The 11,093-nt window shown below is 43.9% G+C and overlaps 2 protein-coding genes across 4 annotated transcripts; one reads left to right on the forward strand and one right to left on the reverse strand.

Moving 5' to 3' along the window:
• Positions 1–1,959: 1,959 nt before the first annotated feature.
• LOC121986890 (probable inactive receptor kinase RLK902) lies at positions 1,960–8,920 on the forward strand. The gene is made up of 4 exons (XM_042540818.1): positions 1,960–3,319; positions 3,392–3,434; positions 5,237–5,240; positions 8,378–8,920. Exons 1-4 carry the CDS (start codon positions 1,987–1,989, stop codon positions 8,918–8,920), a joined length of 1,923 nt encoding a protein of 640 aa, XP_042396752.1. The 5' UTR covers positions 1,960–1,986.
• On the reverse strand, positions 8,212–10,387 carry LOC121985261 (HMG-Y-related protein A-like). Of its 3 annotated transcripts, none has more exons than XM_042538597.1 (3): positions 10,305–10,387; positions 9,780–10,224; positions 8,212–8,877 (listed from the first exon to the last, which is right to left on the reverse strand). In XM_042538597.1, the coding sequence occupies exons 1-2, from the start codon at positions 10,344–10,346 to the stop codon at positions 9,784–9,786; spliced, it is 483 nt and encodes a 160-aa protein (XP_042394531.1). In that variant the 5' UTR covers positions 10,347–10,387; the 3' UTR covers positions 8,212–8,877; positions 9,780–9,783. The 3 variants fall into 3 exon arrangements, with proteins under 3 accessions (XP_042394531.1, XP_042394532.1, XP_042394530.1); XM_042538598.1 differs by having other exon boundaries at positions 8,212–8,888; XM_042538596.1 differs by lacking the exon at positions 8,212–8,877 and having other exon boundaries at positions 9,626–10,224.
• Between the last annotated feature and the right edge of the window lie 706 nt (positions 10,388–11,093).

An 11,093-nucleotide genomic window follows, 5' to 3' on the forward strand; every position in this document is an offset into this window, starting at 1 on the left:
AGTGCGATCAATTTTTTTTAAACGGTTAATAAATTATATGTAATTAAAAAATAATTTTAAATTATCATATCAACAATTTAATAATAACATAATTAAATTATTTAACATCATTCATCAACACATTTCTTTAAAAAACCTAATTTAACATAAATTATCTATATTAACAAATCATAATTAACTAATAACTAATAAAAAAACTAAATTATAAATTATCCAACAATCAAATATATAAAATTTAAATTTTTTTAATTATCCAACAATCAAATATACAAACAAACGAAAATTAAAAAATTTAAACAATTAAAATTCTCAATTGTTAATTGTATAAGTCAATAATTATTAATAAATCATATATTGTAATTAGTAAATAATCATAAAATAAAATAAAATAAAACCCACTTACCTGAAAGGCTGAACCTGTGGTTGCATGTGTGGCTGGCAGGGAGCTCCAGGATCAGTAGCAGCTAGGAAGCGGCGATGGCACAATAGCTTATTGGGTTGTAGCAGACAATTTCTGTTCGCTGACTCCCTTGCGTCGGGCGGCGGTTTAGCCGAAGATCCTATTGTCAGGCAAGAGCCATTGGTCAGCACTCGGCAGGAGGTGGGCGACAGCACAGCGACAGAAAGGTGGCTTCACGAGCTCACATCTTCACTTTGGTCAGCAGAAAAAAAAAACAAAGGACAAGACGTTTTCTCCATGAGCGGCGGAAAGTAAAAAAAGGAGAGAGAAAAAAAAATAAACTTAATTTATATATGTAAACTTGGTTCAAAGTTAAAAAAAATGAAACTTTCTTCGTTTTATTTTCTCCGGCAACTACTAATTTTTTTTTTCTCTCCGGCGATTACAAAGTGCAGAGTTTTTTACTGCCCCCAATTTTTTTTTCCGTTCCACTCGCAAGGGGGGGGGGGGGGCACCGCCCCTGCTAGATCCGCCTCTGATTATTGAGCTCATAACCTGTTAATGGTTCATAAATATTGACAAATCGAGCTAATAGGTTGTATACATATAGTACACATCACATAACTTAAACATGTAATTAATGATACATTAGATCACTTCATCAAGTTTAATCCTTAATTAAGGATAGCATGTAATTAAGTCCACCAAATGAAGACTTAATCTATCATAAGAGTATAAACAAAGCAAGCCAAGCCATTGACGATGTTCAAATTTATTCATTAAAAATCTTATTGAACTAGATCCCAGCTTCAATTTTTTATCAGCTCAATTAACAATATTATTATCCATATAAATTAGTTAAATGATTATCTAATTTAAGAAATTTATATTCTTTTTCTATTTTTAACCCATTATGTATAATTTTAAATCATAAAAATCAATAAATTGTATGTATTTAAACAAAAATATTAAGAAATAAATTTATAATCAAATTTTATTTAAATTAATAACTAATTGTATTTATTAATCGTGCATTAATTTTACTGATAGACAATAAAGAATCAAGTTTATTATTATTTAAATTTAATTATTTAATAATATTTTTTTACTATTAAATAAATATAAATGAGCTTTTTTGAGTCCTATTTAGGAGAGAAGTCGGAAATTTATATTAGCAAGTGTTATTTATATTAATGTGGAGCAGGTCCCACCTGCTCACGCCCGTCTTCGGAGTGATTTTACAGAGGCTCACCTCACCAACCGGTCTGCTCACTGACATGTCATCGTCACCAAGGATCAAGGTTTCTGTTTCCCGCCAACAAAATGCTGATAAACTATTATTTCAAAGATTAAATCAATTTTCTTTAGACTTTAAATAATGCGATTTCTATTTTTTAAATTATTTCATTACGAAAACAAATTAACAGAACATGGCGGCCTCAACGCCTCCGCTTCTTCCAGAACCATCCTACCAAAACCAAAAGGAAAGGCGCCTCCTCGTTTGAGGTGTTGGCGACGAAGACGACGACGGCGCCGGCGACTACTACATCTCTCCTCCATGGATCCATATCATTCTTCACGCACCAATGGCGCCTCTTCGTCTGTCGATGAGCTCGCCTCTTTTCTTCCTCTTCTTTTCGTTCTCGTTGTTCGGCGGCTCGGCGCCGACCGATCTCGCTTCCGACCGTGCTGCTCTCCTCGCCTTCCGTGCCGCCGTCAGAGGTGCCACTCTCCGTTGGAACACTTCCGACCCCTCGCCGTGTTCCTGGGACGGGGTCACCTGTTCCGATAGCCGCGTCACCGAGCTACGCCTCCCCGGCGCTGACCTCGTCGGTCGAATCCCGCCCGGCACAGTCGGTAATCTCACCGCTCTCACAGCCCTCAGCCTCCGTTACAACCTTCTCTTCGGAACTCTCCCGCAGGACTTCACCGCCCTCGCCGGACTCCAGTTGCTTCATGTCCAGAACAACCGCTTCTCTGGCGAGATCCCTCCTTCCATCTTCGCTCTTCGTCAGCTCGTCCGCCTTAACCTAGAGGGTAATTTATTCCATGGTTTAATACCGCAGGATTTCAACAATCTCATCAGTATATATGCGCTGCTGCTTGACCGCAACCGGCTGTCTGGCGAAATCCCTGATCTCCGGCTCACTAATCTCTTCAAGTTCAATGTGTCATTTAACTATCTCAAGGGGCAAATCCCGTCGAGCCTCCGCAGAATGCCGGCTAGCTCCTTCGTCGGTAACTCCCTTTGCGGAGGACCGCTTGCCGCCTGCCCTAGCGAGAACTCCATGCCGGCGGCGTTGTCACCGTTGGGTTCTACCCGAAATTCCATAAGACCCATAGAGAGAAAGAATCTCTCCCCAGGTGAAATCGCTGGGATCGCGATTGGAGCGTCCGTAGGCTTCTTGATCCTCCTGCTCCTCATGGTCCTCTGGTTCCGGGTCCGTGAAGAGGGCGAGGGAAAGTCAAAGGAGCTACGGAAATTGAAACCAGAGGCGGAGATGGGGCAGAGGGGTAAGCGAGACGCGCAAAACAAGAAGGCGGAGCTGCCGTCCGTGGCTGTCGTGCCCTTTCCAGTGTCGATTGGGGTGGATGGGGTAGGCCAGAAGCTGGTCTTCACCGGGAAGGTCCAAAGAATCTACGACTTGGAGGACTTGCTTCGGGCGACGGCGGAGGTACTTGGGAAGGGAACGACTGGCACGACGTACAAGGCGATGCTGGAGATGGGGACGGCGGTGGCGGTGAAGCGTCTCAGGGACGTCAATCTCCCAGAAAAGGAGTTCAGCGAGAGAATGGATGCCATCGGCGCCATGGACCACCCCAACTTGGTCGCCCTCCAGGCCTACTACTACAGCAAAGACGAGAAGCTCTTGGTCTACGAAGTCGTACCCAACGGAAGCCTCTCCGGCCTCCTCCACGGTGAGCTCTCTTTTCCGTCCATTAGGTGTTTGAAGAGATGCCAAGCCTGGGTACTAACTTCTGCGGTGGCAGGAAACAAAGCATCTGGTCGCACTCCGTTGGATTGGGAGACACGGTTGGAGATGTTGGCACAGAATCGATGAATAGCAAAGGATGCAGGAAAAGGAAAAAAAAACACCACACGTAGCACTAAAAAAAAAAAAACACAGTAATAAAGAGAGAAAAACTGCACAGGTGGAAAGCAATGCACAAATAACTAAAAAATAGAAACTGGAGAAACTTTAATTCTAAGATCTGATTTGTTTCACAGTTTCGACCCCTTTAAATACAACTCAAGTGATAAGTTTTAACCATAAGAATAGGATGACTCATCCCACTAAAATAGGAAAGATTAATATCAAATAAAAATTAAATAAATCATGAACGAAAATAAAACGTGGCCATGCTGTCCGAATTATTTTCCTACATTTACTCCCCCTAATTCTGACATGGCTCTAAATCACGAACACCGAGTAGTTGTCGCATGACAGCTAACTTCACTCCTGGCAGTGCTTTAGTCAATACATCAGCTCGCTGGTCTCCAATATTAATGAACTCAACCACAATCTGTCCATTCTCAACATATTCTCTGATAAAATGAAATCTTGTATCTATATGCTTGCTTCGACCATGGAATACTGGATTCTTCATGAGTGCTATAGCAGATTTGTTGTCAACAAACAACGTTACCGGCTTTGACTTTTCACCGGTTAATTCGCTAGTAAGACTCCTCAACCACAAAGCATGGCAGGCCGCAGTTGTGGCTGCCATGAATTCTGCCTCACAAGATGAAAACGCCACTGTCTTCTATTTCTGTGAATTCCAGGACACCAAACTTTCATTAAAATAGAAAGTCATTCCACTTGTGCTTTTCCTCCCGTCGAGATCGCCGGCTAAATCGCTGTCAGAGTAGCCGAATATACTAATTTCCTGGGGTCCCTTTGTGTAAGCAAGTCCAAAATAGATTGTACCTTTCAAATACCTGAGGATCTGTTTGACCACCTTATGATGCATGCTTGTAGGCTTTTCCATGTATCTGCTCGCCATGCCGACAGAATATGATAGGTCTGGCCAGGTGTGTAATAGATATCTTAGACAGCCAATGATGCGCCTGTACTCCGTGGCATCAATTGGAGTCCCTTCCAGGTCTTTATGCAGTGGTGTCTTGGGTTCCATCAACTGCTTTGTGGCATTACAGTCTGCCATCTGAAATTGAGATAGAATTTTCTTAGCATAGGCTGATTGTCTAAGTAAAATTCGGCTCTTCTGTTGTTCCACTTCAATTCCTAAGTAGTAGGAGAGAAGACCCAAATCACTCATCTCAAATTCTGTCATCATTTGTTGTTTGAACTTGTTTATTCTTTCTGTGCTCCTTCCTGTCACGATGAGATCGTCAACATACACTCCAACAAGTATACTAGCTTCTCTTTTACCTCTTGTATATACTGCATGTTCTTGATTGCATTTTTTGAAGCCGAGCTCTTTCAGACTCCTGTTCAGCCGCATGTTCCAAGCTCGTGGAGCCTGCCGCAGTCCATAGAGGGCCTTGGATAACCTGTACACCTTGTGTTTCTGATTTTGTATTTCAAACCCTTCTGATTGAGTGACATATATTTCTTCTTCCAGCTCTCCGTTCAGAAATGCCGACTTCACGTCTAGATGGTGTACCTCCCAGCCTTGATTTGCTGCAAGTGCAAGAATGACTCGAATAGTATCAAGTCTAGCGACAGGTGCGAATACCTCTTCAAAGTCGATGCCTTGTTTTTGCACATAGCCTTTAGCAACTAATCTTACTTTATGCTTGACCACTTTTCCAGCTGAATCTTTCTTCAGTTTGAACACCCATTTTAGGCCGATAGGTTTGTGGCCTAATGGGAGCTCAGTTAGGGTCCAGGTCTTGTTCATCTCAATAGTCTTCAGTTCTTCCTCCATTGCTTCGTACCAGCAAGCCTCGGTTGCAGCTTCTTGGTAACAGGTCGGCTCTTCTGACATCATCAGCATTACCTCATTCTCCTCTTCATCGATACCAATTATTTCCTCAGTGTTGGCATAGATATCGGCAATGGACCTATAACGGACTGGCCCTTCATGAGACTCGGGTGAGGTAGTTGCTTGGGTGCTCGATGATGGTGTAGACGGACTTGATGCTCTTGTCGAAGATGGGGTAGCTAGACTTGATGATGGTGTGACATCTTCCGCCGCTGCCTCAATGTCTGCAGTAACAATCACCTCGTCGGTGTTGAATGCATTCACCACCACAAACTCAGGTAAGTCTTCTTTATCAGCACCTGCGTTCCATGTCCATTCACTATTTTCTTGAAATATTACATCTCTACTTACTTGTAGCTTGTTATGCCTTGGATCAAATAGACGATGAGCTTTGCAGCCTTCTTCGACTCCTAAGTATACCATAGGTGAGCTTCTGTCGTCAAGTTTCTTAAGGTGAGGGGTTGTATTTTTTGCATAGGCAATACAACCAAACACCTTCAAGTGGGCAAGATGTGGCTTTCTCCCCATCCAAGCTTCAAATGGAGTACGTTCTCCTAGCGCTTTAGTTGGGAGACGGTTTAGCAGATAGACAGCATGCCTAACCGCCTCTCCCCAGAACCTTGCCGGCATATGTGTACCCTTGAGGAGAGATCTTGCCATAGCCATCACTGTGCGGTTACGACGCTCCACAACGCCATTCTGTTGGGGTGTGTAGGGAGCCGAAAGGTGCCTCTCAATTCCTTCATTTTCACAGAATCGAGTGAACTCCGTGGATAGAAACTCACCGCCACGGTCTGTCCGAAGTGTCTTGATCTTGTACTCAGTTGTGTTCTCCGTCACGGACTTGAACTTCTTGAATGTTTGGAATGCATCTTTCTTTGCTGTCAAGACAAATACCCACATCCACCTTGTGCAATCATCAACAATCAAAAAGAAATACTTGTTACCAGCAAGTGTACTTGGTGAAATTGGCCCGCAGATATCAGCATAGAGAAGTTCCAACGACTTCGTCGCTCTAAAGTTTGCTTGGTGCGGGAATGACGATCTTGCATGTTTGGAGATCACACACACCTCGCAAAGCTTGTTCGTCTGGGACAATAGTGGCACACCAACCGCCAATTTCTTCTCCCCCAACAGCTTCAAGTCATGAAAGTTTACATGTCCGAGCTTTGCATGCCATAACCAGGTGGGGTCTTCTAGACTTGCTTGGAGGCAGACTTGTTTGAATGTCTTCAAGGTTATCTTGTACAAGCGATTTTGCGTTCGCTTTACCAGCATCAAGAGCTTCCCGCTCCTATCAATCACCTTCATGGTATCTCCTTCCATGTGCACCTCGTTCTCAGCTTCTGTCAACTGACCAAGGCTTATGATATTACTACAAAGTTTCGGAATGTAGTATACCTCGTGGAGGGTCTTCTGATCGCCGTTCTTGCATTCGAACACAGCCGTCCCCTTGCCCATGATCTCAATGGTTGATCCATCGCCAAACCTCACCCTCCCGGTGATAGTTTCATCTAGTTCTTGAAACTTCTCACGATGTCCAGTCATGTGATTGCTGGCACCATTGTCAAGGTACCAAACGTCTTTGTCTTCACCTTTCTTGACGCCCCGGTACACCTCCGGTAGCAACCTCTCTTCACTGAGCAGAATGGTATCCTACCGCTGAGATTCTTCGTGGAACATGGTCATCATTAGTGCTGGCTCTTCATCGGTGGCGCAAGTGAGGTGAGCCTCATCTCCACGACGCTTGCTGTAGCATTCAGACGCATAATGCCCCATTTTCTCACAATTGAAGCATTTTATGTGTCTCTTGTCATGAGTGCCACTGTTGTTGCCGCTAGTGCCTCCTGCACTATCTTGACGCTGTGTACCACGACCACGACCGCGCCCTCGCCCACGCCCACGCCCTTTGCCACGATTAGAGCTGTTGGACCCACGTTCCTTGCCTCCTGACAAAGTGTCCACGCTACTCCCCTTTTGTCGCATTTGCCATTCGGCATGAGTAAGTAGGAGCTCTCCTTCAGTGCCGTTGGTGTTGCTGCGTAATCGAAGCGTTCGTTCCTCGTACGCCTTCACTCGCCCTATAGCCTCCTCAAATGGTATAGACTCAAGGTCGTAGAACTGCTCAATGCCGGCAACAATAGGGAAGAATTTATCAGGGACAGAATCGAGCAATTTTTTTACCAATGAGGAATCTTCAAGTGTGGCTCCAAGGGTGGAGAATTTGCTGCTTAGGGCGCTGAGCTTGCCAGCAAACTCATCAATCATCTCGGTCTCTTTCATCCGGAGGGCGTCAAACTCGCTCTTCAACGTTTGTACACGTGCCTTCTTCACCCGATCACTACCAAGATATCTCGTCTTCAGGCTGTCCCAGACATCTTTCGCCGTCTTCTTTGTTGCAATTTGGAGAAGGATGTCTTCGGGGACACACTGAAAGATGTATGCGCGTGCCTTTTTGTCCTTCTTTGCATCCACCTGGGCTCCTTCCACTGGCTCCACCGTCTCCCAGACTCCCTGGGCATCAAGGATCGCCTCTGTCTTTATCGCCCACACAGTGTAATTGTGAGGACTTAGCATCGGATAGGGAAATGGCACTCCGCCGTTCTCCTTTACTGGGATGCTCGACATTTTATAGAATCGTAGATTCTTGAATGTCTTATACTACCAACGCTCTGATACCAAGTGTTGGCACAGAATCGATGAATAGCAAAGGATGCAGGAAAACGAAAAAAAAACACCACACGTAGCACTAAAAAAAAAAAAAAACACAGTAGCAAGGGGAGAAAAACTGCACAAGTGGAAAGCAATGCACAAATAACTAAAAAATAGAAACTGGAGAAACTTTAATTCTAAGATCTGATTTGTTTCACAGTTTCGACCCCTTTAAATACAACTCAAGTGATAAGTTTTAACCATAAGAATAGGATGACTCATCCCACTAAAATAGGAAAGATTAATATCAAATAAAAATTAAATAAATCATGAACGAGAATAAAACATGACCATGCTGTCCGAATTATTTTCCTACAGGAGATTGTGCTGGGCGAAGCCCGCGGCGTCGAGTTCATCCATATGAAAGGCTCTGACTCCGCCCACGGCAACATCAAGTCTTCCAACATCGTCCTCTCCAAAACATGCGACGCTTGCGTCTCCGACTGCGGCCTGAGCAGCCTAGGCTCCATTTCAATGCCCTCCCCTCGCGCCGCCGGCTACCGTGCGCCGGAGGTCACCGACGGGCGCAGGGTCTCGCAGAAGGCTGACGTCTACAGTTTCGGCGTGCTCCTAATGGAGATGCTCACGGCCAAATCTCCGACGCAGACGCCTCACGGCGACGACGGCGTCGACCTCCTGTGGTGGGTACGATCTGTCCCCGCGGTGGACTGGAGCTCAGAGGTGTTCGACGTCGAACTGTCGAACCGTCAGGACGCCGAGCCGATGGTGCAGCTGATGCTGCTGGCGGTTGACTGCGGCGCACAGGATCCCAACTCCCGCCCGTCGATGTCGGAGGTCGTAGCCCGGATCGAACAGATCTGCATGAACTCTGGAATAATGAGAGACCACGTATCAACGTGATTTCCGGTAGCTGCTCCTCCAGTTCGTTTGTGTTGTGTGTCGAAGATTTATTTGATAGTTGACTAAATCAACAATTAAATTTTATTTAACCTTTTCACTCTTATCAAAATGTCTTCTTTTTTTCTTTATTTTGCTCCAGTTTCATTTGATTGTATTTTTGTTTGGCTATTTGTTTTTCATTGACAATGTTTGAATGATGATTTTGCTATTTGTTTGTATTCAATTTCTTTCCTTCATTTTCATTATTTTCTTTTCCTAAATCTATTGATTTTGAGATTATTTTTTTTATTTTTTAATCGACTTCAGATATCTAATTATTTGACTAATCAAATACAATATCGGAAAGGTCTTCTATATCTCAAGTGTTTACGATCATTTTCTCTTCATCCACTTAAGCAAAAATCTTCGCTAGAGTACTCAGAAGATTATTAACCAAAATGCACTCTATCATACCAAAGTTTCCAGGACACCATTTGTCAAATAACCCTTCCATCATAAGTAGCCTACTATATTCATGCATGGTATTGACCTAACTTAGACAATTTAACTCGAATATATAAATTTAACCAAACATTAAAATATTTTTAAACATAAAAAGACCTCTTATCTCCAATAAATCCAACCTATAAAAGCCATTGATCAAGAAATGAAGAAATCACCTATTAAACCAAGATTTTTAAGTGGATATGGAAAGACAAACAAACGAGCAAAAAAAGCATTAACATTAATATTCAGTAGTTGCATAGTTAATTAGTTACTGACACCGATCACCAACCGTTAAGCATACCCAACAAAACCTAACAGCTAATTTAGAAAACGCTAGGCCACATCGGAAATCAACATCAGAAGTTAAACTCACCGGATTAGGCGTCATCGGCCGTCCCTGTCTTCGCCTTCGGAGGCCTACCTCTACCTCGCTTCGCCACACCTCCGCCCACCACAGCAGGGGCCCCGGCAATCGCCGCCTTCTTCTTCGCCGGGCGGTCCCTCGGACGTGGAATAGCACTGGAATCTTCCGAAGCAGCCACGGCTACGGGATCCTTCGGCTTGGGCGGCCGACCGCGGGGCTTCGGCGGACGGCCACGGCCCCTCTTGGGCGCCGCCTCCGACCGCACGTAGTTGATCATGTCGATGAGAAACAGCTCGCCGCTATCCGTCAAGCAGGTGAGGTGCTCGGCGAGCAGCGAGGCGTGCGACTCCGGGAGCGTGCCCAGGTGCTGCGACTCGATGCGATCGGAGATCGCAGATTCGCTCGTGTCCATCCTGCCCTCCTCGACCAGCGACTTGATCGCCGCCATTATCAGCTGCAGGTCCACAGAACGAGAACAAGGTTAAGAATCAAATGCAAATTTTGAAGGAATCGATCGGGAAGACGAAGTAGTACCTCGGGGTAGGAAGAAGGATCGGTAGCTTCGGCGGCCGCCATGGTGAGTGAAGAGAAGGCTGAAGCGATCTGGAAAATTAAATAAATAGAAAGATTCAAAAATATATATATATATAAATAGGAGGGCGGTCCAGAATGGGGAGCCTAAACGGCTGAGATGAGATTTTCTGTGAACGATCGGACGATGTAGAATGGCGGAAAGCGTGTCCACGGATCGCCAGGTTAGTGGGATGTAAATCCTTTTCCATTATTTCATAACTATAAAATAAATACTGCGTTGGCCAGATAATATTACTGTAAAAATTATGTATAATGGCACATTGGCCAACAATAGTTTGCTACAATATCTATAAGATAAATAGGGATTAAATCTTTTTTCTTTATTTTTATTAATTAAAAAATTTAAAAAAATCTTATTTTTATTATCATTTAAAAAAATATTCTATTTTTTTATAAAATTAAAAGAGCACCCTATCCTATGTTTTGAAAATGCCCTTCAATTTAGTATTGTTGTAACAAAATGTGTTGCTCTAACATACCTACGACTCCCGATGAGTTTCAGAGGTACAAATGGAGTGCACGTCTATCGGTGGACATCCTTCGAGAATTGACCTCAGTAATTATGACGGATGAGGAGCATGTGTCAATCAAGGTTATTCAAGGATGCCTAGAGAACATCAACAGAATGACAGTTGACTTAGACCTTGACCTTAAAACCTCTCTCATCATAAATGGGATGGGTTTCTTGGTCATAGCGATTTCTACCTGAGCCAGGGAGCACGCCTCAAC

Source organism: Zingiber officinale, chromosome 5B (genome assembly GCF_018446385.1).
Source record: "Zingiber officinale cultivar Zhangliang chromosome 5B, Zo_v1.1, whole genome shotgun sequence".
Taxonomy (NCBI): Eukaryota; Viridiplantae; Streptophyta; class Magnoliopsida; order Zingiberales; family Zingiberaceae; genus Zingiber; species Zingiber officinale.